This window comes from Nelusetta ayraudi, unplaced genomic scaffold (assembly GCF_046127955.1).
Source record: "Nelusetta ayraudi isolate G7.1 ecotype Tasmania unplaced genomic scaffold, CSIRO-AGI_Nayr_v1 ptg000058l, whole genome shotgun sequence".
NCBI lineage: Eukaryota > Metazoa > Chordata > Actinopteri > Tetraodontiformes > Monacanthidae > Nelusetta > Nelusetta ayraudi.
The window spans coordinates 2,212,191-2,239,651 of NW_027466108.1; the positions used below are offsets into that span (position 1 = coordinate 2,212,191).

The window sequence follows — 27,461 nt, forward strand, 5'->3', positions numbered from 1 at the left end:
TGCGTGACGTGAAAGCGTCTCCTTGTAAATTGTACAGTGGTGGAAAGAAGTTTTCGGACAGCCCCCGCACATGATGTGTTGCACTAAGAATCAGTCTCAAGTCTTCATGTGCAGGTTATTTTTAGCAAAGCACCAACATTGAGCCACATGCTGCACGTGCTGCACTGTTCCATCCAACTCAGAAGTGGATGTCTCATCAAGATGACGTCCTTTGCAACACATCCAGTGTACAAAAGCACAAGAATTACATCTACATCTTACGTCTTTTTGTGTCTAATAAGAATAAACAACAAACTATTTTCCATTTCTTTGTGTGCCTCTGATGCAGCCAAAACTTTCAAAAGACAAATTATAAAAAATCATCGGTAGCGATGTGATGGAGTAAATATTTAAGTTTGGTCCAAAAAAACTTTTCTCCTCAACTGTAAATGAGCATGCAGGCCACTCTCTTATTCTACTGCTCCTCTCCAGGTGAGGACTACAGCGTGGCCTCCACTGATGTGGTCCTCCTCGAGGGGGAATCCAGCAAGTCTGTGCCCATCTACGTCATCAACGACATGGTGCCCGAGCTGCAGGAGACCTTTGTCATTGAGCTGATTAACCAGACAACAGGGGGCGCTCTCCTGGGGGAGCTCACACGTGCCATTATCACCATACTGCCTTCTGACGATCCTTTCGGTGCTTTCGGTTAGTGGGTCCCTTCTTCCAGGCCTCTCCTTCATTTCATTTTTCACCGTGTTGATTGCGATCCTTTGCTCCATTTCGTTGCTCGCCAGTCTTCCAAGCCGTTCCGGTCACCGTTGAAGAACCGGGCTCCAACTCCATCGAGGTCACATTGCCTATCGTGCGTAACGCCGGCACTATCGGCACAGTGGTTGTCCAGTGGCAGGCCACTGTTGACGGCAGACTTGCCGTGGGGGACGTCAGGCCGACAGCCGGAGAGGTGAGGTTTGCTCCCGGGGAGACCATGAAGACGCTGCGGGTGGAGGTCTTAGCCGACGACGTTCCGGAAATTACAGAGGTGAGGACTTGACAGTACGAGACGCCCTATGAAAACACTTGTTCTTCCTCCGTGTGTTTGACTGACAGCTGCACCATTTTCTACTCTCGCTCTGGCTTTTTTTCCCAGATTATTAAGGTGGAGCTCACCGGTGCCAGCAACGGAGGCAGTCTTGGAGCTGATCGAAGTGTCGACATCATTGTGCCTGCCAACGACAACCCCTATGGGACGGTTTACTTTCAGCAATCTGTTTACCGCGTTCAGGAGCCGCTGGAGGGGGTTTACACTGCCAACATTACCGTCCGTAGGAGGTACTTTGAATTCATGATTTCTCCAGGACGAGCAGTCCATTTTCAGGTATTTGCCCACTGTCAATTTCCCATTGCTCTTTGCTTCATTGCAGCGGAGGTCACTTTGGACGCCTGCAGATCATCTACAGCACATCTGACGTCGACGTCGTCGGCTTGGCCCAGGCTGACGGCAAAGACTTGCTGGCGTACTACCATCTCCCAAAGGCAGGCGCTCCGTCCTCCGCTCCCGTGAGGACCGTGAACGTCACGGGTCAGGCGGACCCGCTGGCTGCATGTGCGGCCGCCTGCCTGAGAGAGCTCGCCTGCCAGGCCTTTTCCCTGCACGCGGGGGTGAACCCACCCTCCTGCACCTGGGTCGCTAGCGGTGCTGAGCAGCTCAGGCCCAAATCTGAAGTCGAGACTTATGCGAAGAACGCCACAGCAGCCGCCGTCCTGTTCAGCGCTCAGGCTGTGGCTGGGAGTGATTACAGCCCTGTTGCCGCTCGAAATGCCTTCATGGATGATGGATCGGGGGTTGCCAACCTCTCGGTCCCAATCTTGACCGACAAATTCCCCGAAATGGATGAAAGCTTCGCCATACAAATTTTGAAGGTAAACCTCAGTGCCGCCTGCCTCACCTGCCTTGCCTGTGTGATGTTGAATCCAAGCTGAGTTGGGATTTATTTATTTTTATTAATGTATATATTTATTTTTTACTGTTTAAAGGTAAAGCTGCTGAATCTGACGGTAGCTCAGGAGAATCTGCCTTCAGTTGGCCACCCAGACACAGCTGTAGTGACCATTGGGATGAACGGTGATGCGTTTGGAGTGTTCTTGATATACAGTCTCAGTCCCAACACCACCAATGAGGGCCTCTACTTGGAGGTTCGAGAAGAGCCGGCGGTCGTGGTGCCCCTGGTGATAGAAAGGCGAGGAGGGAACCTCGGCACCGTCACCGTAGAGTGGAGGTTTGTTGGGGGAAAGGCCACGCCGGACGCTGACTTCACTGGCACAGGGGGAACTTTGGTCTTTGATGGTATGTGGCTCACAAAGTACTAATCAGAGTCAGTGTAGAAATATTAATTTGCAAGGGAATACTTGGAGATTTTATGAATTTATGATGTATTTCTGTGTCTTCAGGAGAGCAGAAAAAGACAATTGAAATCGTGATCAAAGACGACTTTGAGCCGGAAGACAACGAGAGCCTCATGATTGGCCTGGTCAATACTGAAGGAGGAAGTCGCATCCTGCCCAGCTCTGACACCGTCACCATAGTGATACTGGCCAACGACAACGTGGCTGGGATGCTGGGATTCCATCCAGCATCTCGTTCTATCATCACCAGAGAGGGTGAGTTGCTCATTTCGATGATGCTTTAAGTCGATTTGGCCTATTTCAAAAGTGGGGAAGTGGCGTATTGTAATGTCAGCAGGTGCATTGGTGGCTGTCTTGAGTTTAAAATTGGTAATACATTAACAGGCTGACATCTCATTGAACTACTTGCCGGCTTCTGCAGTGCAAGACTTAGAATTAGTTGTGTTTCCATGTTTCCGCACATGATTATTACTCATGGTGAAAACTCATATGCATCAATTTGTCAAATATTGTGCAATTTCACGATGGTGAGCTTGCATTATGCTTTGTGTCATCAGGAGAGAGGCTGTCCTTATTGGTGCTGCGAACAGCCCCTGGGCTGGGCAACGTCACGGCGGACTGGACTGTACGAGGACCCTCAGTGCACCGGACCTTCACTCAGACCTCAGGAAAGCTGTTCTTTGCTGAGGTAAAACAAAAAAAAAAATGTTGTTGTGTTGTTGCTGTAGGGGGCTAAATGAGGATTTCAGACAGGTTGTAATTTGCTGTCATGCACTTGTGACGTGCCTCTTCCAGGGGGAATTAAACAGCACCATCGTTCTGCATCTTCTCGACGACGCCACGCCTGAAAACAAAGACGAGTACACAGTGTCCTTGTCCAACATCCAGACTTTTGGTACATTCCCTCAAATACCATTGAGACTGAATTTGCTTAAAGTTAGAGGTAGTCAGATCTACGAATGTTAACACTTTCCTGAATCCCTTCAGGTGTTGTGGTGACGGGCCATGCTGTCTTGGATGTTCAGGGCAGTGAGGCCGTGCTCACAGTCGACAGGAGTGATGAGCCGTACGGTCTGCTCGCTATAGCGCCCTCATCTGTCAAGGTGACAACAGAGGAGCGGGACACAACCATAAACATCTACATCAACAGAGAGTTCGGTGCTTCAGGTTTGGAAAAATAAAAATATGGGCTGCCAAAATCTTTTCTAATCTGCTTTTTGATTGAAAGTCTTAAATTGTACCTGACCAATTGTGCGCAGGAGCAGTCAATGTCAGCTACGAGGTTATGAGAGGTTCTCTCCAGGATCTGTCCAAGATAGAAGGTGAACTCGCGGAACCGGGACGAGACTTTGTCGCCGGCGCTGGTTCCGTCATCCTTCAGGATGGACAGACGTCTGCCGCCATACCTGTCACCGTACTAGAGGTAATGAGAAAAATCTTCTTCCCGTCAGCACGTAATGAAAGGTGAAACATTTTTTGAATGCAGTTGTTGTCACTTTGACGTAAGTGAATTGTTTACACGCGCCACATAAAGCCATTCATTTCCTTTCGCCATATTAGGACGACATCCCGGAGCTGCAGGAGTTCTTCCTGGTCAACATCACGTCAGCTGTGCTCATCACAACACTTGCCACTGTTCCACAGCTAGGTACAGAGCACTTCGGCACGTCACTGCAAACTACTAACAACTCTCTGCGTCTGCAACTGAATTCATTCGCTTATTGTCAGTCAATAAAGACAGACGTGCCTTTCATGATGCACAAATCTTTAGTTTATTTCTGCCAGTTTTTTTGTTTTTTTTATAAAAATAACGTTCTTTTCCCTGCTTTTCTTCTTGTGACTCAAAACTAACTAATTATTTCCTCTTTTTCAAAATAGAGGTTGTGTATTGCACGTTGCCAGGTAAAAATACACAATCGTGCGTTTACAAGCTTTACCCTAACACGCTGTGTAGTTGATATGCCTGCTGCATTCAAGGACAACACGGTAGTTAACAGTCAAACAACACTAAACCTGTGTAGTCGCCACCGCTGGTTGCGCCGCTCTCCGAACCGCGGTCCACTTTTATGAATGAGTAACTTTAGAAAGTGATGAGTAGACAGAACGGAGAGTCGGAGGCTCCCAGAATACTACGGGCCCTCGGCATGTGGACGCACGGTAAACACACAGCCGCCCTTTTGGCAGCAGTCATTATGTGGCTTGGACGGTGAGATTGATGCTTTCCATGATTGAGGAAGCCTGGGGATTTGGTGGGAGTCGAGTAGCGCTTTGTGGTGAGGCCAGAGAAAGCCAAGCTAAACCCAGTGCAGGCCTCCCAGTATCTTGGCCATTGACTGAATGGAAGAGGACTATTCAAAGGGGTCGTAAATTTGTCCACCCTGAAAACTTTCCTGCTCAGCCTCTAAAGCCACTTACAGGAGACGCTTCTTAGCTGTAATCCTCTTCACTAACGTGCCCTGACAGATGCAACCTTCCTCAAAACTTTCCTCGCTGCTGCTGCTGCTGCTGCTTGCGCTGTCATCACAGGCTTGAAGTCGGCCACATTAAAGTCTGTCATAAGTTTAAAAGCTTAAGAGTATTTCCTGCTAATGTTAATATCCTTTCACCAGACACTCAGGGATTGGTTGCAGAAGTCACCATCTCCGCAAATGACGGAATCAGAGGAGTCATTGAGTGGACAAACACCGTGTAAGAAATCGTGCAACACTTTCCTCGTGTTGGTTTTCACACCTGGGTGTGTAAAGATGTTTTCTCTTATCCAAATGTTTTTGTTTTCAGGTTTGAGGTAAATGAGACCATTGGGCTTCTGACTCTTGTGGCCTACAGGAACAAAGGGACGTATGGAAATGTCTCGCTTCTCTTTTTTGCACAAAGCCTCGAAGCTCAGCAGGGGCTGGACTACAATGCGAGTGAAATGGTGAGACACTGATTTGTGCACGCATTCAACCACAGCAAACACATTTTGACCCAAGTGAAAGTAGGCCTGGAATTTTAATCGAGGCAGGCTACAGCTGTTTTTGCTTCTTTGGTTCTGAACTCTGACTGTATGTAAAAATGAATGGAGTCATGGTAACATTCCCTGTTTCCAGGCTTCAAAACAGAGTTGTCAGCTTGTTTTGAAAACGGAAGATTCCATATCAGGGTCAGCAAGGCTTCCTCTGCTGGAAAAACATATTTAGAAAATTACATTTCATAAGTATATAGTTATTTTCACATCATATGATATACAATTGGTTGCGTTGCTTCCATCGTTGTAAATTACGGTCGTTCTTATCCAATCATGTTTCAGCTAGCTTGTTTTGTCAGGTTCTATGAAATCTGTTGAAGGCCAGCAGAACCAACATTGCAGGCTCCTGTGCGCTATAAGTGAAAAGACCACAGTGTGGTTTTGTTTTTATGTTTGCTGTATTTTGTATTATTTCATGTATAATGTAAACAACGGGGCGCACCCCCCCTCCCTCGTCAACGAAACTTTGAATGCAGGGACATTAGCGTCAACAAAACTTCCGTGGCCTGCCGACACGATTCAGGTCTGTCATGTGGCCCGTTGCAAAACATAATTGCCCACCCCTGTGTTATCGCCTCGTCAGTCCTGTACGAAACGGCGATAATGTGCAGTTTATTGGACAGGTTTGGACAAGAGTTGAAGCTCGCAGAGTGTGTTTTTGGTGGACTTGTGTCTTATTTGTTGAAGAATCTCTTAGAATCCCTTTTATTTGTAAGCTTTGACAGTATTGGTGGCCTTAGTTATTTAGGCTATATAGGCTAACTTTTGCTCGACCCGGTCACCTATATGAAGGGGAAGTAATGTGGAAGTGGAAGCATTATTCTATATGGATTCTCGAGCTGTATGGAGGGTATTATGAGGTGCATCAGGTGAGGGTGGATAAATTATGATGTCACTAATGGCCTAGGTGTGAAATGCAGGTTCTTGTCCCGTCCATGATAGCCTCCTTTTTTCTTTTTTTTTAAACAGAAGCTCTTTATGTACTGGTTCTGAAATGGCAACGCTCGTCCACAGTAGAATTAATCTCTCAGTCTGATGTCTATCAAGGTTCTGCACTTTGTTCATGGAGAACGGCACAAATTCGTGGAGGTGCAGATCCTTGACGATGCCAAACCAGAGGGACCAGAGAGGTTCCAGCTCATCCTGTCAGAGCCCTCACCTGGCCTGGAGCTGGGCATCAATACCACAGGTAGATGGAAAGGATAATTAGAAAATGTATGTTTGGCTCCAGAAACATAAAGTGTTTCTTAAAAAAAAAAACAAAAAAAAAAAACATGGATTTTTCTTTTTTAAAACTCAATTTCTTTTTTCCATTTAAAGTCTAGAATGTACCATGCCATAGGAAGTACTTGATTATTGACGAGTCTGATACTCTCATAATGCCAAACACAGTACAATACAATTTAACTATCGTCGTCCTTCATGTGTATCTATATTCACAGCTCTGAATGATTGTATTGTGTTTACTTAAAGCGACAGTGAACATTCTGGCCAGTGACGACGGACATGGAGTCATTTCCTTTAACACCAGCGAGCACTTCCTGCTGAGGGAGCCCACGTCCCTCTCAGGCCTGAGCGATAGCGTGGCCACCCTGTTTGTGGTTCGTCACCCCGAGGACGGCACCTTCGGCACGGTGACCGTGCAGTTCACCGTCACCGACGCCAACGGCAGTCTCGCAGAGGGCGACGTCATCCCGCTGCAGGGCTTCGTGGTGCTGGAGGACGGAGTCAGGTTCAAGGTAAGAAAAACTATCTATAGTCATGTGCTTTCAATATTCATATGACATACATATGTTGAGCTTTGGCAAAAAGACAAATGACTCATTTCAATTGTTTCAGATGCTGGAGATCAGAGCCGTCCTCGACGCTGAGCCTGAAGTCAATGAGACATTCACAGTGACCTTATCCAACCCAACGGGCGGCGCCCGCCTGGGGGACCAACTCCAAGTATTTGTCACCGTCCTGGAAAACCTGGCTCCTTCCGGCCTTTTCCGTATCCGACCAACCGTTAACAGGTCTCAGTACCAAAACAGGCCTCCTTACCTTTTCACAGCAATCCTGAAAATAAAGAACGCCTGTGTGTGCTGATTTGATGTGCGCCTTTTTTGTGCAGAACAAACACTGAGGTAGTTGCTGACGAAGGCGGCAGAGTGGTCTTCCTCACTGTGTCTCGCAGCAGCGGCCTGGAGTCGGCTGTCAGCGTGGAGTGGGAGTCGCAGCCCAGCACGGCGAGTGCCGCTGGTCAGTGTGTTTCCTCTTCACATTTTCTGCTCTGCTGTTGTCTAATATATATGTCTTATCTATTCCAATTAAAAGCTAAAAGATCAGCTTTTTTCCTCAGAGGGTCATCTTCCAGTGATGGGAGTGTATCAGAGCTTTGAGGACAGCCCCACATCTGCCTGGTGTTCGCTGCCCGAGGAGCCTCCCTTCTTGGCTGTGAGGCTGGATAAGGAGCCTGCTGTTGGCTCCTCCCACACTCTGGCCACTCTGTACCGCTGGCAGGGGGTTTTTGTGGCAGTGCAGGTAGGCTAATGATAGGACTGTTACAAAAACAATGTTAAAGACATTTTCAATGCGTTGCTTTGTGGTCATGTTTTGTGGTATAATCTGATCTCACATATTATTACGACAAATTCTTTTAGAATTTGCGTTTTTTGTGTTTCAAAGGGTGTGGCTGCAGCAGATTGCAACAAACACACTGCAACAAACAATTGCTAATTATTTTTTGCTTGTTTATCATTAGCAAGAAAAAAAATAGCAATACTAAGTTCCTGGACTTCCTGTATGTTGTCGTGTCAAGATAATGTCCAGGGACATTATCTTGTTGAAAACTCCCAGTTTTGACCTGGACGGAACAGTGCATGTGTAGCAGGAAGAATGTGCGTTAGTGTGGGTGACTGTGCTACAATAACTTGCACTTGGAGACAGCTGACGCTACATACAAAACATCCCAAATGCAGGGGGCGCAGATGGAGTTGGAGAATGGCTGATGCAAATATGATTGAATGCAGTCAACAAATCACAGACTATTACATAGAAATATATATTTTTTAAATGTTTTTGTGTTCCCCAGTCTATCAGGATTCAGGAGCCTGGCTCTTGTGTTGGCTTTGCTGTGAACGGTTCGACTTACATTGGCATCACACACAGTGGGCCTCCCTTCTCTCCTGCCGCCAACCTGAGCATCTTCAAAATGCACAAGGACCTCAACATCACTTTGGTAGGTTTTTGTACATCACTATTAAACCACTGGAAGTTTTGTTGTATTCTTTTGTCACGGGATTACGGCCCTCTCTGTATTTTTTTAGGAGCAAACTTTAGGTGTGGAGGATCTGGGTGTAAAACACTTCACCTCTGAAGGCAAACATTATCTGATATCATTCAGCCAGGTGAGGCTTCTACTGTCTTTATCTACCTTTAAAATGTTTTCTTGATATGTCAGAAATTGCCACTCATAAAAAATGAGAGGGTTTGTTTGTTCCACCTCACAGGTTTTTGTGTGGACCGGAGGCTCCTTCGCCCTCCTCCGGACTTTGGACTTCCAGCAACGCATCCTCAGTGTTGCTCCCTTCACCCGTGCACTAGTTCCCCACCTTTTGGTGTGCTTAGACAGACAGACCGACAGCTGTCTCCTGCTTCAGTGGACCAATGGAAGATTTCAGAGCCCAAGGCCTCTGAAACTCTCAGGCAGGGCCACTCAGGCAGAAGCAATCAACACAAGAGCTGGGGACACTCTCCTCTTGGTGCTTGTTGAAGGTGACCAGATTTTTTTCATTCTATTTATATTCTATTTTTATTGCTATGCATGTTGTATTTTGACCTGTAATGTGCAGATGCTTTAAGATAAATTAGTTTTGTTTCAAGTGAGACTCTCTGCTGTGCAGAAATTATAGATTTGCACTTGCAGATGTCGCAATAATAAGATACGGTTTTCTGTGGTTTTACTCACTCTGGGTGCTTCTTGCCAGATGTGCATGAGGATAGTGCAAACAAACACACTGATACTTTAGAAGCTGCACGGGCCCCAAAAAAAAAAACCGCTCCGTTATGCGATCTCAACAAAAATGACAAGACTGGTATCGCGGGCCAAGTCATTATCCGTATATTTTGATTAGGCGTAATCCCTTTAAGTCTGTCAAAGACCTCTTCTGGGTTTCTTGGTTCTGGACGTCTTGTGGGTTTACGGGAAAAGACCTCAGAGCGGAGCAGAGCGGAGCCACTGCGGGACTCGCAGGGTGTAATTTGCGAGTCCAGGGTGTGTCAGTCAAGGCCGCTCCATACTTACATAAACATGTTACTCACCGGTGTGTGTGTGTGTGTGTGTGTGTGCGTGTGTGCGTGCGTGCGTGCGTGCGTGTGCGTGCGTGCGTGCGCGTTGTGCTTTGTTTTGCACCCCTCTGCCTTTATTCAGGTCACTCTCCATCCTGCGAGGTGTTCAAGTGGGCCACGGCGCAGCCTTCGCCGCAACATCTTCAGTCCATTCCTCATCCCGCTGTCGCCTCCGTTCACCCCTTCGCTGTTCCTTCAGGACACAGTAAGTCGAACTGTTTCGTCTGTTTAATGGAGCTTATCTTTTGCGACGCCGTCGGTTTTTGCTACGACCACCAGCAAACCAAACCTCCCGACTGAACTTTTTTCCCGCAGCTTACGTCGCGCTCGCCGGCAGGAACGGCTCTTCAGTTTACTCGTGGAGATCTGACGTCAGCTTGCTCACCGTGGTCCTCAGGGCCCCTCCGGCCGCCAGCTTCCTGTCGCTCGCCGTGCCGTCCTCCCTCAACACAACCAAGACGCTCTTGGCGTCTGCTGAGGAGAACAGCACCACCCTTTATGAGTTCACGTCCGTGTCCAATCAGTCTGATTTCATACCCAGGTACCGAGATTGATTTGGAAGTGAAACAGAGACTTTTAGGCAAAATCCCACTCGGAAACCGAAAACCGTTTTTTTTCCCTGCCAGTTTCGGTGAGCTGCACTTCGCACCAGGCGACAGCGAGCTGCAGATAGCCGTCAACATCATCGACGACGACATTCCCGAAGAGCAGGAGTACTTCAAGGTCAGCCTGAAGAATCCAAAGGGCGGGGCTGAGATTGGATTTGGTGGTCAGGTGACTGTCATCATACCGACCAACGATGACGCCCACGGGGTCATTGGCTTTGCTCAGGTAAGCAGAAAAGTCTTTGGATATCAAGCCGTCTTGTGCAATCACTTCATCCTGAGTTACTCAGGACCGTGTAGAATTCATTTCTGAGTTATTACTCAGCCTTCACTTATGGCTCTTCTGTGACTTCCTCTCTGCAGAGCTCTCTGTCTCTGGAGGTCGAGGAGTTGGAGCAAAATAATCAAATCTCTCTGAGTGTGGAAAGGAGAAGAGGAACCTTTGGCAGACTTACTGTCCACTGGGCTGCCAATGGCAGCCTGACAGACATATATCCAACTTCAGGCGTGGTGTGTAAACACGTGTCTGTCTGCGCTGATGGCCTGTTTGGCATAAAGTGCCCACCAAAATAAACAACAAGGCTTTTTGTTCATTTGCATGAAAGTAAGATGTTTTGTGCCTTAGGTGACATTTTCCGAGGGCCAAACTCTGGCCATCATCTCGCTGACTGTGATAGCAGATGGCGTCCCGGAGCTGAGGGAGACTGTGACGATCACACTCATGGACGTCACCACCGTGGGGCTGCGGGACCTCCGACAGGCAGCGGTGATTGACAGGCAGCAGGCGCAGGCTCTGCTCACCATCCTGCCAAATGGCTCCCCCTACGGAGTCATTGGGTGGCATCTGGACTCTCAGTTCACACTGACGCAAGAACCTGAGAGTGAGAATCTTTGAACTTTAACTCTCAAAGAATAGGAGGTTTATTTTTCACAGTAATTCAAATTCAACCCTGTACATTTTCTGTGTCACTTCAGCCTTTGTTTATTTGACAGGGGGATTATTTGCTAATGTGCAATTCCAGTAATCACACTTTAAGATTTACCGTATAAGCAAATCTGCACTGAATTCCAGACTGTGAGATTATTTAGGATTTGTCTTAAGCATTGTTTTGGAAGCAGGCCCAAAGTAGCGGCAGAGTATGAGAACTGGGTCAGCATCCTTAAATCCTATGTTTTTAAAAATTTATGTTCACTCTGCAGGATATTTACAGTGCCAGGTTGTTGTGGACTTTGTGAAAATGTTCATTTCTTTTTCTCGATAACTCCAGGGTTTCCAGTCAACGTGACTCTCTCGATAATGAGGGAGCAGGGCTCCAGCGGCGAGGTTCGAATCCACTTCCAGACAAGGCCGGCCCTGTACCAGCCTCCATCTAACCAGGCGACTGAGGACCAGGACTACACCGCCAGAGACAGCTCCATCCTCATGATAAATGGTGCCACAGTGGCACTTGTGACTCTCACAATCTTACCGGTGAGGAAAAAAAGAGAAAAAAAAGTCTTACAACCCTATCATTTAAAAGAGACCAAATAGCAAAAAGAAACAGTATAAAAAGGTTTTTGCATAGGTTAACTTTTAAGAACTTCACGCCATACACACGTCTGGTATTTACAATCCACTTTGTCAAACCGAGATGAAATGCAATTAAACACACAGCGAGATCTTCTTTATCCATAGCTTGTTGCCATCAATAACTAAAGGTTTCAGTTCCTTGCATTTTATATACAGTATGTATGCTGGTGGTTGACTTGGTGTTTAACATGTTGTGCTTTTTCAGACTGTCCTTGTCTATTTCCTTAAAGTGCCTTCTTTAACACTGAGAATGGAAAGAAATTATTCTCTGAAGCTCTGGCGTTGTCTGTCACTAACACCTACCAATGAAAGTACATAAACAGACTCATGCATTGGTCTATAATCACCTTTTTTCTTCTGGTGTTTGACTTTGTAGATTTTGTTACAGTACCTTTTATGGATGAAGCATATTCCTTAAAATTTTAAGGAAATGGAGGGAACACATCTATTCAGGCACTTCATAGACAGATGTTCTATTATTTTCCAACATCATTGTGGATTTTTTTATTTAATTTTTTTATTAAGGATGACACCCCAGAACTGGCAGAGAGCTTCCTAGTAAACATCACCAGTGTGGAGCTTGTCGGGGGCTCAGTTGGAGCAGGCCAGCCCAGCTTGAAGAGGCCTGGCATGGAAGTAGCCGAGGTCACCATCCAGGAGAATGACGACCCGCGAGGGGTCTTGCAATTCAACGTGTCTAAGGTGAGCTCAGTGCCGCTGCAGACATGATGACAAAAACGTTGCATCGTGAAGATGAGCCAATGCCAACACACAACGCACAACAAAACAATTTCTCCAGGATGTCAGAGGAACCCTGCTGGCGTACGAGATACCTCCACCAGGCAACGTCCTCCATCTGCCAGTGGCACGACTTGCTGGTCAAACTGGAAGACTGGTCGTCTACTGGGAGGCCGATCCAATCACAGCCGGCCTGGACGATTTCAGCCCGCTGTCCGGCAACATCACCTTTCAGGATGGCCAGGTTCATGGATCCACTGTCCTAATTTGAAGATCTCATAAGTCATTTGTCTTCGAGGCATTTCAGTTTGCCAGATAATTTCTGTCTTCTCACCGTTAGAGGGAAGCTGTGATTGCCATCACCGTCATGGACGATGAACTGGTCGAGACCGTCGAGACCTTCAGGGTGAATTTATCGCGTGTGATTGGAGGCGCTCGTCTGGGAGAGACGACCTCTGTGACTGTCAGCATCCCACCGAATGATTCTCCGCTTGGAAGTTTTGGAATTCTGGAGCCGGAGGTGAGTCCAAACTCTGCGCATCAGTCTCCATCGGTACGATTGTGTTGGTTATTAACACAAGCACCCCAGATTCATCGAGATTTGAAGTGTCACGCCGTTTTCTTTCTAGGTCACTGTCAGTGAGCCGGATTTTTCAGGGGATCCTGCTGCAGAGGCGACTCTCACGGTGGTACGCAGTGCGGGGGGGGAGGGCGCAGTGACATTGCTTTGGCAGCTGGAGCACCGAGCTGTGGACGACCTGTCACCTCTGAATGGAACAATCATCTTTACACGGGTAAAATATTAGACAAGTGCGCGTCGTGCCGCTATTCCCTACTTTTCTTCTTCTTCTTTTCTTTTTCTAAATGCGTGCAGGGCCGGCTGTAAAGATTCTCATGAAGTCATCTGCGTTTTTATACTTCCCCAGAATCAGTCTACTCACGTGATTGTGATCAGAGCGCTTGCAGACGCCGTGCTGGAGGGAGACGAGCATTTCAGTCTTCGCTTGTTCCCTGCTGAGAGCGGAGCCGTCATCGACCCCTTAAATGGTGAGCGTGTGTCTGCTTTCACACAATAAGGACTGATTGAAAAAAAACACACACACTACGACGTAATTACACGGTTATGAAAGGGGTTGCTCACGACTTGTTTTCCTTTCTGTTCTATGCGTGCTCCCTCAGGCATGGCTACTGTTAGCATCAGAGCAGATAAGGCCGCCTTGGGCATCATAGGCGTGGCGGAGTCCTCCAGGAACGTGCTTATCGGAGAACCCCGAGGAAGTTACAACGGCACCGCCGTCGTCAGGTGAGGAACACATTGCAATCCAGTCAAGCTGGAAGACTGAAGAAGAGTTTCAGTCCATTAATACCACTGCTGGAGTTCATTCACGTCTGGTAACCATCGTCTGCCTATGCGTGTTGCAGTCTCGTGCGCGGACCTGGTGTGTTTGGAGAAGTCCAGCTGCACTGGAACATAACCCCAGCGGCCGTTTCTGAGTTCCAAGCCATCTCCGGCACCCTGACGATGGTCGACAGACAGTCCACCGCCACCATTATTCTAACGGTACCTTGCAGTTCAGTGAAAACTTGTGCCAGTTGCTAATGAGACCGTTCTACAGTTCTTTCCTGTAAAACATTGATGCTTATTTCAAATCAGGCCCTGGATGATGACACCCCGGAAGAGCGCAGCGAGTACCTGCTCACTCTCACCTCTGCCACTCCCGGACTGGAAGTCAGTCCCACAGCCAGGCAGGCAAGGATTATCATGGCAGCAAGCGACAACCCCCACGGACAGTTCTCCTTCAGCCAACATCAAATGAGGGTGTTTGAGGAGCAGCACACGGTGAGATGTGATCAACTGCTAAGGTGGTGCAGAGGATGAAGGCAGAGGTGGAAAATACAGGGTGTCCCAAAAAAATTTATAAGTAATTAATTGACATAATTTCTTCGTCATTTTAAAAGCAATTATCTTGACAACGACTAAGTCTAGCTCAATGAAATTGAACAGTTTAGGTGTTGAAGTTCATTATGGGACCGATTTCACAAGCGTTCAATATGTGCACCACCTGTGACACGGCAGTGTTACAACTGGGTGACTGTGCGAGCATATTCCAAGACGCAAAATTACTTCTCTTTGGGAGTGAACAGCATGACTCAACCTGAAAACAAAACAAAAATAAAACGTTAAATATAAAATCTTGATTTGTTTTTGTAGATTCCGTGAAAATCTGAGGTTTTCAACAAGAATTGCCTAAATTATTGGCCTGCGAAATTATGTCAAATCTTTTGGGACACTCCTTATATAAACAAAAGTATGGCTACTTAAAAGTACTGATTCTACTGCTTTACTCAAACAAAAGTAAGAAAGGAGAGGTTCTGATTTTTACTTAAGTAAAAAAAACAACAACATTTTTTGTCATTAATGATTTAATAATTTTCCAAGACAGAAAAGGTTGTCACAGAATAATCTGGACTGAATTGACCAGAGTGACCCCAAAGCTAAGGTAGTTTAAAATAATCTCCCTCTAAAATACCTTCTTCTTCTGACCTTTATTTATACAGGTTGAAAACCTAATTGAAAATATGATCCACTTTTATATTTAACTATTACTTCTACGCAACAGCGCAGTTAAAATAGCTACACGTCAAGCAATAACAACAAACCTTTACTTTTTTACTTTTCACAGAATTTGTATGTTTTAAACACTTTTAAACACAAAAGTAACAAGTGTTTTCCCAAGAGGTAGAAAGTACAGACATTTGTGTAAAAATGTATCAGTAACAAAGTATTTGTACCACTGGATAAATGTAACCGCTCTCAATATGTCTTTTTCCAACAGGTGAATGTAACAGTTCATCGCTCCTTGGGCAGCCTGGGCGCCGTGTGGTTGACGTACCAGACCTCAGGAGGCTCAGCGGACAGCGGGGACGACTTCGCTGCAGCTTCAGGGCGACTCCTCTTTAGCCCAGGCCAGACATCGCAGCCGCTCACACTGCTTATCCTGGATGATAGTCTCCCTGAGGGTCCGGAGACCTTCTTCCTGAATATCACTAAAGTGGAGCTAGTCAATGAAAGGTAAAAGATGTTTGATGAGGCAGTATACATTAGTAGCTTTGTGACTTGAGTATTTTCTGATTGTTTCAAATATGCTGGTTGATGCAAAGGGATTTCAATTTAACCCCAATGCGGGCACAGTACCTTGTTTAGTCCGCGATAACTTTGTGGTAGGAATCGTTAGTCATCCTCTGTCTCCCTCTGCTGGTTAGTGATGTGGATTACACCGTGACGGCGTCAGGTCTCCAACAGGACCAACCACCGGCTGTGGGTGATGTCACTTCTCTCGCTGTTGTCATTCTAAGTAATGACAATGTCGAAGGCATCTTGGAATTTGGACACGACTTTGTCAACATCACAGGTAGGACTGATGAGCCCTCAAACGGCTCACGCAATTCGCAATGCTGCTGATATCAACATGGCATTGTCAATGTAAATGACTGATTTATTCTACCCATTTTTTTAAAATCTAGATTTAGCCATATTGTCTGTAATGCAGTTTTATTATAGCTTTTAGCCATTAAGACTGAACACTTGATTAGGGCTGCAACAATTAGTCACATAAATCCGTCGACATGAAAATTGAAGCGTCGACACGTTGAGTTATTGTAAATTGCTGAAATCAATCAATCAATCAATCAATCAATCAATAACACTCTTGTCGCCACATGCTCATTTGTACCTGTAGTGCAGTACTGAGCGCTGAGGGTGGCAGTGTCGCTCGCTGTTTACATCCTGCAAAAAAAAAGAGAGAGAAGAAGACCAGCTTCTTCTCTGGAAAAAGCTCGAAAACTCCGAACCAAAGTTTCTAAAGTTTGGGAATATTTCATAGAAAATGAAGCAGTGAAACACGCTAGCATTCCAGGCTAGCACTCTGGCGATACGCGAACACCTTAAACGCCGACGCCCCAGTATAACACAGTTGTGAAGATTTAAGCAAGTAAGGTTAAACAGAAGTCCAAAATAGGTGGTGAAAATAGAGAAGATAATCGGTACTAATCGACTAATTGGAAACAAAAAAATAATCGATAGGTTAGCCGACAACAAAAATAATGGTTTGTTGCAGCCCTACTTGTGATGACCCTCTGGATGATTTTACATCATTGTGTGGTTTGCTCTTGTGTTGAGCCATCATATATGATGACTGTATACACACTGATGCTTTTACACAAATGAAGTGCCTAACGGATGAATAAAGCAATTTGGATTGGGCATTCGGCATTCAGACGCCTGTTTGACTTTGGCTCTTTGGTCTTTCAGTGAAGGAGGATGTGGGCTCTGTGCTGCTCCCAGTGGTCAGGAAGGTGGGCTCGTATGGGCAGGTCTCCACTTATTTCTTCTCCAGAGGCCTTGACGCAACCCCTGACCTGGACTACATCCTCCGAAATGGCACGGTGGCATTCGAGCACGGCCAGAATACCAGTTACATCAATGTAACCATCATAGACGATCTAGAGAGGTAAGAGGAGGAGAGAGAGGGAAAATGATTAAAGTGTTTGATCTCGTTTAACGGCGGATTGATCCTCCTCAGTGAACACGCAGAGACGTTCGAGGTGCTGCTCGTTGGAGCGACAGGCGGAGCCGTTGTAGGACCTCAACGTGTTTCCCGGGTAACCATCGCCAAGAGCGACTCTCTGAGCGGCCTGGTGCGTTTTGTCAACGAGAGCCTCATCACCGTGACCAACCCGGACTCCACTCTCAGAGTCGCCCTTGTGCTGGAGAGAGCAGGAGGCCTCGTGGGGAACGCAACGGTAGGAGGCCGATCAGAGGATGGCAGCGCTGCAGCGCCTCTGCTCTTCATGCTCCTTTGGCTAACTGGATCCTATGACCCACTCGCAGGTGGCCTGGAGCATCCGCGGCCCCAACAGCAGGGAGCAGCTGTCTCCACTCAACACAGACATCAGGGAGCCTGTGAACGGATCCTTCTTCTTCAGGGACGGAGAGGAAGCGACGCGGACCATAGAGCTGCGGATCCTTCCTCACGGGGAGGTGGAGGTGGAGGAGACCTTCGTCGTCGAGCTCAGCGTCCTGTCTGGAGAGTTGGACATCGACCCTCAGGCTGCTTTCATCACCCTCAAGGTACTTCATCGTATCACCTTTGCATATCCTGTCAAGCTTGGTTTTCCCAAAAACAGTTTCTTATTGTGTCACCGCATGCACACGTGGGATCATTTCCTAATTCCTTTAGATTTATAGAGCGTAGCTGGTTAAAAAAAATCTGAATGTGGGAATTAAAGGCAAAGCCTGTAAGGCGATCAGACTAATCTTTTTCAGGCAAACTAGCAAACTTATCAGATTTTTTTTTCTTCCGGCCAGAGATGGGAAGTCCAGATACCTGTACTTTACTTAAGTATTTCTTTTTCTGACAACGTTTTTTCTACTAATTTAAAAGTTAAGCGTTTACAGCTCGGGGGAAAATAAAAAATGTTGACAATAACATTGATTATTGTTATTAAACGTGTGAGCATGCACGTAACAATTAATATACTGTTTAATTCATTGCAAAAAAATAAGGAAGAAAGGACAAAACAATGGTGGCTTTTAAGATAGCCTTGTTTCCAGGTGCTCCATGGAGTTCTCACAAATACACTGAAGCTGATCAAACCAATTCAAAACACTTTCTACTGGAAGGTGGCAATAAGGATAAATGGCAATTCACAATTTAAATCCTCGCGATGCAGCCACTATGCAAACTGACGCTGCAACAGACCATAAAAAGGGATTAAAAAAGGGAATTTAACAGATGCGTTCTTCAGGCCAACACCTGTTCTCCTTTTCCTGCAGATTGAGAAGTTTGGTGACCCAAATGGTATTGTCCAGTTTAGTGAGGATGCTCTTCGAGAGCATGTCTACGATGAGCCCACAGAGGAAGAGGGTCCTCTCAACATTTCCTTGTCAGTCAAACGCAGAGAGGGAGTTGTGGGCAACATTACGGTAGGAACGCCTCAGTATTCTGGCATTTTATGTCAATCTTGTTCACTGAATTGCTTAAAAAGTTGTACCTTTTTTTGAGACACAACCACACCTTCTGCCTCACTTTAGGTACACTGGAAGATCCAGAGTGACTCTGACATGGGTGGAGACTTCTTTGCTGTGGCTGGCTCGGTGGTGACTCTGGACGGCCAGAGGGACGCAGAGATCACCCTCAGCCTGATGCCAGACACTGTGCCGGAGCTGGAGGAGCTTTACATCGTCTCGCTCACGTCTGTGGAGGGTGGTGCCACTCTGGATGGCAACCCTCACCTAATCAAAACACAAATCAGGTGCGTTATATTATTATTTCAACAAAACATTCGATTTTCCCTGACCGAAAATGGAAAAAAAAAAACCTCTCTGCTTCAACTCCAGGGTGCGAGCAAATGACGAGCCTCACGGCGTCTTCTCCCTGAAGCCAGAGCAGCAGTCCATAGTTGTGGTGGGCTCAGGCTCGCAAGTCAACAGGGCTCTGGTTATGAACGTGACCCGGCTGGCTGGTCTCTTCGGCAACGCCAGCGTGGGATACAGGATCGGCGGAGCGGCGGAGGAAGTGATGGACATCAAGGAGATCATGGGAGCGCATGCAGAGGGAAGGTTGCTCTTCAGTGAGGGCCAAACGTCCAGCGCTGTCACAATGCTCATCAGCAGAGAGGTAGGCATCAAAGCCAGAGGTGCTTGTCTGCATTGATTCATAAGCGCATTGACGTTCTTTTGTTTCCAAACATTCCCCCGTGTGTAGGTGTTTCTGTCAGTGGATGAGACTTTCACAGCAGAGCTGACTGACGTTCAGCTGCTGGGGCCTGTTTCCGGCTCTCCGCCTCGCCTCCTTCACGGCGCCAGCTCTGCCACCGTCACTGTGCCGGAGGAGGCCGCCAGCTCGGAGGTGCATTTTGGGGCGTCGAGGGGACGTTTGGTGTTTTGAATTATTACCAGGAGTAGATATCCATGACTTTTTCAGCAGGGCACAAACAGACACTGACACTTCCACTTAGAAAACCTCAGTGCTGCACTCAATTTATTCACATTAAAGGTCCAGTGTGTAAAATCTGGCTTGATTTATACATTTTATATTGTTACAAACTTAACATACTGTCCATAAATACATTAATGAACGTGTATACTCAAGGTTCTCATGTATATATATAAGAATATACATAGAGCAATATGAGTCTTGCTCCTAGTTAGCTGTTATCTTGTGCTGCCATTTCTTAAGGAAGCCCACCTGACATTACCCTGAATACAAAGCGTGTTGTCAGGTGGACTTCTTTTAAAAGTTTACTCACTGGACCTTTAATGATGGTGGTGATTTTCCTTTCACTGTGTCTTTGCAGTCTCTTCCTGAGAAAGAAGCTGGCTGATTATTAAAATTTCAATGCTTGTGAATAGAGCAGCCAGTGGAAAAATGAATCAATACTTATGAGCTTCTGAAATGAACACTTTCAGGCTGCTGTAGAAGAACCTGGACTTGCTCTGTCATGTTCATCTGACAAACTGTTTGTACACATCATGTGTACAGACAGTTTTTTCACAATTGACGTGCTATGTCAATTAAAGTTTATTTATGAGTACCTGTGCACACGTGCCTGTACATAATGGATATGAAGTTAATTACTGTTCACTCTTGCTGCATTTTGTTGTATTGTGTCTTTTTGTTTGCGTATTCCAAAATTGATCATTGAAAAATGATGCCAGTGCTTCGAAATATTAATACAACCACAGACTTCATACATTTTCATTTATGAATGTATTTCTTCTCTTTTAATACCTATTAACAGACATCACTTGCATGTGTTGCACAGGTTGGCTTTGCTTCACTGGCCCTGAACATTTTAAACATAGAACTCGGGACGTGTGAAGCTGAAGTGACGCGAACAGGCCTGTTTGGCGACGTCAGGGTGGAGTGGAAGGCCGGCTACCCCTCTGACCAGGCCGCTCCACCTGGAGTCAGACCAGGATCCATCAGTCCAAGCTCAGGTAGAACATCCTCTGAAGTAATGCTCTTTAGCACTGGTGTACATAAATTCAGAATTGTAAAGGTCTTGTTGGTATCTTTTTCCAGCAAATGCATTTAATGTGTTGTTTAATACAGAATAACATTTACATTTATACCTCTCCACTCACTGTCCATGTTCCTGGCTGTAAACCAGTCACTTTAACCATAGAGCTTGTTGCAGCAATAAGCTCCAACACTGATTCATAGTTGCCCTAATATGTCTCTAACTCACTTTCCTCTTTTCACTCAGGCTCTGTGCTCATGGCCCATGGACAGAGGACCAAGGCCATATCGCTGGCTGCTTTTTCTGACGGATTGGAGCCGGCCTCCCACGCCATACACCTGACCGCTGCCTCATCCTCGACAGCTGCTGCCACTTCAGTCAGGCTGAGGTAACACTGGCCGCTGACATTCGTATTGGGATGTTACAGAAATCAATTTCACACATCCACCGGGGAAAGAGCCCATAGATAGAACTTATTCAAAAAGGTAGATGATACAACAGAAATTTTGAAGGTGATTGGAATAATATTTGAAAAAAACAGACACACACTTCTCTATCAGATTGCTTCTCACACAACTACAAAACTGAGAACAGACCAGCAGCAGGAGAAGCAACATTGTTTTTTATCTCAAAAAGATGCTAATCGGTCCTATGAACTGCTGCCAAACCCCAGAGTGCAGCTTCTTCATTCAACTGTTTGTCTTACCATGCAGGTCAGGACGTACTGTTGCAGAGGTGGAGCCTTTAGGAATCTTTCGCTTTGCCCCTGATTCCCGCCAGTTGGTCATCGCGGAGGACATCCAGACCATCACGCTTTACGTTCAGAAGCTCTTTGGCTCTCGCAGCAACCGCACACGTCTGACCTACGCAACCCTAGCAGGCAGCGCCGAAGCGGGCAAAGATTTTATTGCCGTGCCAGATGGCCGCTTGGTCTTCGACTCACCTCGCCAAACCAATGCTTCCTTACACCTTTCGATACTTGATGACCCTCTTTCGGAGCCGGATGAGCACTTCCACGTCAACCTCACAGGCGTTCGAGTGCTCAGCCCAGACTCGGCGTGGGCGGACGCCTCTCCGCGCCTTGACATTCAGCACAGTCTGGCCACTGTCACCATCCTAGCCAGTGATGTGACTGGAGGAATTCTCAGTATAGGACCTGAACTGGTCCAGACACCTGAGGACAAAGATGAGGGGTCCCAGCAGGAGCGGAGGGTGGTTCTGAGGGTGCGCAGGTCCGACAGTGTGACCGGCGACGTCAGCGTCCGGGTCCGAGCGTATGGAGGTATGTGTTCATTTAAAGTTTAAAGCCTGTTTTGTGTCTTTAACTACCTGAAGCTTTGACACTGTGTACTTTCATCCAGGCGGCAGCACAACACCACCAGCCTTTCTTCTGGAGCACGACGGGACACTCGCACAGGAGGAGAAGGACTTCCGTCTGGAGTCCTCTGTAGTTTCTCTTCAGGCCGGTCAGAATGAGACTGAGGTCGTCCTCCTCATCCTGGATGATTCAGAGCCTGAGGGGCAGGAAGTGTTCTTCATTTACCTGACTGACGCCCAGGGAGGAGCACAAATCGCTGATGGTCCATACCAGGGTTTTGGAGCCTTTGCCAAGATAACTATACTTGGTAAGTCTTAGTTGGAGATAACAGCAAAGTGGAAATGAGATAAAAGTAGTATTTTATTACTGTTGCATTCTGTTGTTGCAGTTTTAGATCATAGAGACTATTTTAGATCATAGAGTCTATTTTTGTTTGTGATTCAGTCAGAAGAGCCATAGACATCAATATTTTCTGACCTGATCTGAAATGGTTAACAGACCATTTTCTATCATTGTTATGAAGGACATTTTAGTCTGTGGTGCTAATTGAACTGGTTCCTCCATCTGTCCATCAGGGAGTGACTTCCACAATGGCATAGTAGGATTCAGTCTTAATTCCCTGATGGGTCAAGTTCTGGATGAGGATTCTGCCGAGAACAGAACTGTTCTCCTTTATCTGCAGCGGCAGGAAAACAGGTAACAACAAACACTGTCAGATTCATGAGCAGTGTCGGCGAGTAATCTACCACTAAGTAATCCACTACTGTAATTGAACTACTTTTTGACTAACACAGTAATGTAACGGGATTACTGTGGCAAAACTGGTAATTATATCATAATTACTTTATCAAGTAATGATTCCATTACTTTTCTGAAATATTTTGCAGGCTAAAAATTATCCACAAATGTCTGAACTTTAGAAAAACAACCAAAAACAACGATGTCGCTGATTGATGATGCAGCCGCGCATGCAACGTCGTTGATATGCGACGACGCACCGAAACAAGCATGGCGGCGGCAAAAGAAAAAACAGCGATTGCGTTTGACAGCTGGAAAATACAAACATTATTTTGAGTTCATCTCACCTAAATTAAAGAATATTGTGGTTCGGTGTACCTTACGTGCAGGAAACAAGACATTCTCAACTTTGAAAATATCAGAGTCTGTTATATTATCTATGTTTAAAGTAATTATTAATTAGTAATTGATTGCTTATGAAACAAAGTAGTTGAAAAAGTAATAGGATTACCTATTAAGAAGTAATCAGTAGTTGGATTACTTTTATGGAGTAATCCCAACCACACTGTTTATGAAGGATGAATTCACTCCACTCTCCTACTTGGGCCACTGAATACTGACATGATATTTACATTTTTTTTTTTTTTAATTTGTCTCTCATTCTAGGGCCTTTGAAGATGTGCAAGTCTTCTGGAGAGTTACCTTTAACAAGGGAACCCTGTCTGTTGTCAACAATGGAGTTAACCTAACCAAAGAGCTGGTGCAGACTTCAGGAAGTACTGTGTGTAAGAGCGGAGAGGTGATCTGCGCTCTTACCTTAACAGCTCAGGATGATGAGGTAATCAAGATGCTTTGATGCAGCATGTCACAACCTTCCTGGATGTAAAATCTACTCAGTTGTGTCATCAAAGTGTTGATTAGTAATGTACTCGATCCATTCCATCTGCTTCGCTGCAGGAGCCAGAGTACCAGACGTGGTTCTTGGTGGAGATCTACCGGGTTGGAGGCGGTGCTGCCATCAACGAGACCACCCAGCTTGCAAATGTGACCTTGGCAGAGAGCGACGACCCCAGAGGCGTTGTGTACTTCGCTGTGGGCCACAGGCTGCCTGTCGCCACGCTGACGACCACAAAGCTCAGCCTCCAAGTGTACCGGCGAGCGAGCGCGGCGTCCGTCATGTCCGTGCAGTATCGCACAGTGGTAAGAAAGTGATCAACATTCGGCAAATAGGAAGTAGCAAACTTTAGCAATGAAACATGCAAATATTTACAGGTCTAAATGCAAATTTCTTTTGTGGGGGGGCGGATGTATACAATGTCCCTGTTTTGACTTAGGTTTCTATTTGGTTGAATATAATGTTTTTCGATTTAATCTTTTTTTATTCAGTGGTTATTTTTTGCTTTGCTTGGTGGGTTTTTTTTCACTATAGTATTATCCTTAGTAAGGACCATACGATGAAGATGATTTCTTAAGGAACATTTTTATTGTTTTCTCTTGATCAGCTCTGAGTAAATGAGTTAATCTTGTTAAAAGGGACACAGATAGGACACAAATACAATTTACAACTCTTTACACAGTCTGGTGTTTTATGTATAGGCAGGTCATGACTCTGTAAGTTTACACTGCTAAAGAAGTCACACGCCTCTCTCTTCCTGCAGGAGCTCCCCGGCGAAGAGCTGGTGGGTCTCACAACAATTCAACCCGCAAAGGCAGGAGTGGACTTCCAGGAACAGCGGGGCTGGTTAACATTCGACGTGGGCAAACACAACACATCCCTGGACGTCCACCTCACACCTGACCTGGCTTTGTCGCTGCACACGCCCAAGCGCTTCCAGGTGGAGCTCGGCAACGCCACGGGCGGAGCCAGAGTGCACCCTCGGTTCGGGCTGGCCAACGTGACCCTGGTGGCAGACGCGGCCAGTGAGGCGGTGTGGTCGCTGCTGGACCAGTTGCATCAGCCTCTGGATACAGCCTTGCTGAACCAGGTGCTGCGGCAACTCGTCAACAAGGTGGCCACACCTCTCACACACGAGCAGATGGCCGCAGTGCTCCAAGCTCTGGGAAAGGTAAAAGAAAATGAAAAAAAAAAATCAGCTCATATAATCACATAAACTACCATTATATTGTGATCACCGGCATGATGTGATACCATTCTAAACCTCCGGTGCTGATTGAATGCGGTATGGCGCAAGTCAAGAAAATTAAACATCCATTCCTTTGCTCACTCACAAGGTTCACCAACAGTAATCAGGAAACTGGCGAAAACGGAAGTATTCCACTAGACTCCACTACACTTTCAACCATGCTTTCAACGTAATTCTCTGCATTTTGCATTCATTCACGTTGACGTTAATCGCAAGATTTCGATTTTATTCACGAAATTTCGTTTTTTTACGCCAAATTTAATCTTGAAATTTCAACTTTATTCTCGATTTGGAAACTTGAAAAAAAAAATTCTATCTTAATTTTTTTCTCTCTTTGTGGCCCTAATCCCCTTCCGTAGAAAAGAGACAGTGGGCAGCATAGAAAAAGTAGGAAAAAAAGAGCAAAGACGAAGGAAAAAGTGCTGCAGAAGAGCACCGCTTCCATTTTCAAAGCGAGACTGAAGCAGAGACACGCAGCCAAGAAAGTTGTCTCCACATCCTTTCTCACTCTCTCTCTCTGTATCCCTCTGTCCACTGAGCCAGGTGCTGACGGAAGCCGAGCGCACCCCCCTGAGGGAAAATAGCCGCAACTTGACATACGACCTCCTGTGCGCCTTGGCCGATCCCGGCCGAGAGGACACCAGAGGCCTGAGCCGCCTGGCCGAGGCGGCCGAGCGCTTCGCTTTCAGCCTGCTTGTCGGCAGTGAATGTGAGATGTGAGTACCAAAGGTTCCCCCTGTCAGCGATTGATCGCTTTTGCATATTTCAATTTCAACATTTTTCTTCTTTTTCTTTGCGTGATTACTCCAGAAGGGGCGCTGTCCTGGAAACGTGTCCGCACATGTCCACCTCCGCCTTCCAGTGGTACCCCACGCAGATCAACGGGCAGAAATTCAGGGGCCGTAATGGGGACTTCTTCCAGCTGCCGGACACCCTGCTGCCAGTGCCGGCGCTGCTGACAGCTGACTGTCGCAACCTCAGCAGGATCCAGCTGACCGAGCTCAGAGCCGACCACTGGTTCCTCGCTAACGACACCATCGGCGCTCTCAACGGGAAGGTGGGGGACGCACAAATTGGAACAGCAAACTCTCGCCGTCTTACTTTGTCAGACAGTGTCCAATAAATGACAGCAGGTGGCAGTGTTGCTCCAGTATAAAGTGCCATATTTCCCCCTGTACTGTGAAGTTCTCTGAGGCCCGGTTCTTGTCCTGTCTTCTGGCTCTGTCCAGGTGTTTTCTGTCAGCCTGCAGGGCGGAGGCTCGCATCCCCTGGAAGATGGCAAAGAAGTGCTTTACCGCATCCACAGCCCTGGTCAGCAGGTGAAAGCAGGCCGGTCCGTGTGCCTTCTCTGGAACCAGACCACTGCAAGGTAGTCTGACTTCAGAGTTCAACGCTCACTGCCGCTACGCTTCAGATTTGTAAACCAGAGGCCATCAATCAGAGAATTTTTCTCAGTTCTGCATCCTCGAAGGTGGGATTCTTCCCATTCCATGCCAATTTAAGATCTTTCTCAAGCCGGGACTGGGCTGTAACATACTGTTACAAATCAGGAATAGGCAAGACTGGCTTTGACAATAAAACCATGACGACAATGTGCAAAAGACGGAAAAGTGCAATGGATGCATTTTTAGTTTGTCAAGTCATTTTTTATTATATACATTTTTTCCATCTCATTGTTATTACATTGTTATTACATTTCCTCTCATCAACACCTTCTTATTTCGTCGTCTCCTTCAGCTGGTCGTCTGATGGCCGATACTGCAGGGTCGTGAAAGAGGGCGACAGCTATGTGGAATGCGCCTGCTCCCACTTATCCGTCTACGCAGCCCACGCAGAGTTCGCCTCGCTCGCGTCCTACAACGAGGCCTTCTACGCCTCGGGATTCATCTGCATCTCAGGTATTGAACGCGAGCCACCCGTCCCCTCATTTTGTCCCCAAACTGCTCAACCTTCCTCCTAATAACTCCTCTGGGTTGTCGTTTGTGTAGTCCAAACTCTATAAATGCATCTACTTCATGCAATATACATTTGCTCATTGTCATTCTTGTTACTCTTCCCCCTCTTCAGGCTTCGCCCTGGCCATCGTCTCTCACGTGCTCTGTTCCCGGTTCCCCATGTTTGCTGCCAAACTGCTCACTCACATGATGCTGAGCTGTCTGGGAACACAGGTAACGCTAGCTAGCACCATCCCAGTGATCATTCTGAAATACCACAAGCTTGCACATACCGATTCTTTGTTTTAACGGTGGAGAAAAGGAACCTTTTTTCTAGTCTTGCTCGCATCGCCCTGTTTTTTGGTCGAAATATTGTCAGAATTCGCAAAAAGCACAAGCACGCACACTCGCACTGTGCACTACCTGCCCTCCTCGCTGCCCTTTGGACATTTCCCAGGTGTGTTTCCTGGAAATGTGCACGGTCGCCAACACACATCAGTGCGTGTTGCCGGTCTGCGCAGCTTGCGGGCCTGCGCGTCCTGACAACGCAGCCATGCCCCCCCGCACTCTTGCCCATTAAAAAAAACGCAAGCTGTCACACCAGCAATGTGCGAGATAGATCTGTAGCTGCAGGTCAGAACCGACCGTATCTCCTCGCCTGTGTGTGT

The 27,461-nt window shown here is 46.6% G+C and overlaps 1 protein-coding gene and 1 long non-coding RNA gene across 3 annotated transcripts in view; one reads left to right on the forward strand and one right to left on the reverse strand.

The window, feature by feature from the left end:
- LOC142896955 (uncharacterized) overlaps nucleotides 1-27,461 on the reverse strand; it is a 525,186-nt gene that overhangs the window by 400,289 nt on the left and 97,436 nt on the right. The gene's annotated exons all lie outside the window — the stretch shown is intronic.
- Nucleotides 1-27,461, forward strand: part of adgrv1 (adhesion G protein-coupled receptor V1) — a 104,425-nt gene that overhangs the window by 33,929 nt on the left and 43,035 nt on the right. For both annotated transcript variants that reach the window (XM_076038990.1, XM_076038989.1), the window contains exons 32-88: nucleotides 472-687; nucleotides 777-1,021; nucleotides 1,130-1,311; nucleotides 1,404-1,902; nucleotides 2,017-2,326; nucleotides 2,431-2,640; nucleotides 2,943-3,073; nucleotides 3,181-3,280; nucleotides 3,373-3,552; nucleotides 3,645-3,808; nucleotides 3,946-4,033; nucleotides 4,995-5,073; nucleotides 5,164-5,302; nucleotides 6,440-6,581; nucleotides 6,866-7,131; nucleotides 7,232-7,407; nucleotides 7,506-7,633; nucleotides 7,734-7,915; nucleotides 8,466-8,612; nucleotides 8,701-8,781; nucleotides 8,884-9,148; nucleotides 9,804-9,926; nucleotides 10,037-10,262; nucleotides 10,348-10,552; nucleotides 10,690-10,836; nucleotides 10,952-11,207; nucleotides 11,595-11,797; nucleotides 12,422-12,598; nucleotides 12,696-12,878; nucleotides 12,975-13,154; nucleotides 13,264-13,428; nucleotides 13,561-13,681; nucleotides 13,814-13,937; nucleotides 14,057-14,195; nucleotides 14,289-14,474; nucleotides 15,472-15,707; nucleotides 15,899-16,047; nucleotides 16,947-17,145; nucleotides 17,218-17,437; nucleotides 17,526-17,765; nucleotides 18,471-18,620; nucleotides 18,729-18,949; nucleotides 19,035-19,314; nucleotides 19,402-19,545; nucleotides 20,462-20,636; nucleotides 20,906-21,047; nucleotides 21,373-21,941; nucleotides 22,021-22,284; nucleotides 22,553-22,673; nucleotides 23,382-23,553; nucleotides 23,673-23,915; nucleotides 24,374-24,781; nucleotides 25,403-25,575; nucleotides 25,670-25,916; nucleotides 26,089-26,228; nucleotides 26,597-26,757; nucleotides 26,927-27,027. In XM_076038990.1, coding sequence (XP_075895105.1) covers nucleotides 472-687; nucleotides 777-1,021; nucleotides 1,130-1,311; nucleotides 1,404-1,902; nucleotides 2,017-2,326; nucleotides 2,431-2,640; nucleotides 2,943-3,073; nucleotides 3,181-3,280; nucleotides 3,373-3,552; nucleotides 3,645-3,808; nucleotides 3,946-4,033; nucleotides 4,995-5,073; nucleotides 5,164-5,302; nucleotides 6,440-6,581; nucleotides 6,866-7,131; nucleotides 7,232-7,407; nucleotides 7,506-7,633; nucleotides 7,734-7,915; nucleotides 8,466-8,612; nucleotides 8,701-8,781; nucleotides 8,884-9,148; nucleotides 9,804-9,926; nucleotides 10,037-10,262; nucleotides 10,348-10,552; nucleotides 10,690-10,836; nucleotides 10,952-11,207; nucleotides 11,595-11,797; nucleotides 12,422-12,598; nucleotides 12,696-12,878; nucleotides 12,975-13,154; nucleotides 13,264-13,428; nucleotides 13,561-13,681; nucleotides 13,814-13,937; nucleotides 14,057-14,195; nucleotides 14,289-14,474; nucleotides 15,472-15,707; nucleotides 15,899-16,047; nucleotides 16,947-17,145; nucleotides 17,218-17,437; nucleotides 17,526-17,765; nucleotides 18,471-18,620; nucleotides 18,729-18,949; nucleotides 19,035-19,314; nucleotides 19,402-19,545; nucleotides 20,462-20,636; nucleotides 20,906-21,047; nucleotides 21,373-21,941; nucleotides 22,021-22,284; nucleotides 22,553-22,673; nucleotides 23,382-23,553; nucleotides 23,673-23,915; nucleotides 24,374-24,781; nucleotides 25,403-25,575; nucleotides 25,670-25,916; nucleotides 26,089-26,228; nucleotides 26,597-26,757; nucleotides 26,927-27,027 — 11,120 coding nt within the window. The remainder of the gene's footprint in view (nucleotides 1-471; nucleotides 688-776; nucleotides 1,022-1,129; nucleotides 1,312-1,403; nucleotides 1,903-2,016; nucleotides 2,327-2,430; nucleotides 2,641-2,942; nucleotides 3,074-3,180; nucleotides 3,281-3,372; nucleotides 3,553-3,644; nucleotides 3,809-3,945; nucleotides 4,034-4,994; nucleotides 5,074-5,163; nucleotides 5,303-6,439; nucleotides 6,582-6,865; nucleotides 7,132-7,231; nucleotides 7,408-7,505; nucleotides 7,634-7,733; nucleotides 7,916-8,465; nucleotides 8,613-8,700; nucleotides 8,782-8,883; nucleotides 9,149-9,803; nucleotides 9,927-10,036; nucleotides 10,263-10,347; nucleotides 10,553-10,689; nucleotides 10,837-10,951; nucleotides 11,208-11,594; nucleotides 11,798-12,421; nucleotides 12,599-12,695; nucleotides 12,879-12,974; nucleotides 13,155-13,263; nucleotides 13,429-13,560; nucleotides 13,682-13,813; nucleotides 13,938-14,056; nucleotides 14,196-14,288; nucleotides 14,475-15,471; nucleotides 15,708-15,898; nucleotides 16,048-16,946; nucleotides 17,146-17,217; nucleotides 17,438-17,525; nucleotides 17,766-18,470; nucleotides 18,621-18,728; nucleotides 18,950-19,034; nucleotides 19,315-19,401; nucleotides 19,546-20,461; nucleotides 20,637-20,905; nucleotides 21,048-21,372; nucleotides 21,942-22,020; nucleotides 22,285-22,552; nucleotides 22,674-23,381; nucleotides 23,554-23,672; nucleotides 23,916-24,373; nucleotides 24,782-25,402; nucleotides 25,576-25,669; nucleotides 25,917-26,088; nucleotides 26,229-26,596; nucleotides 26,758-26,926; nucleotides 27,028-27,461) is intronic.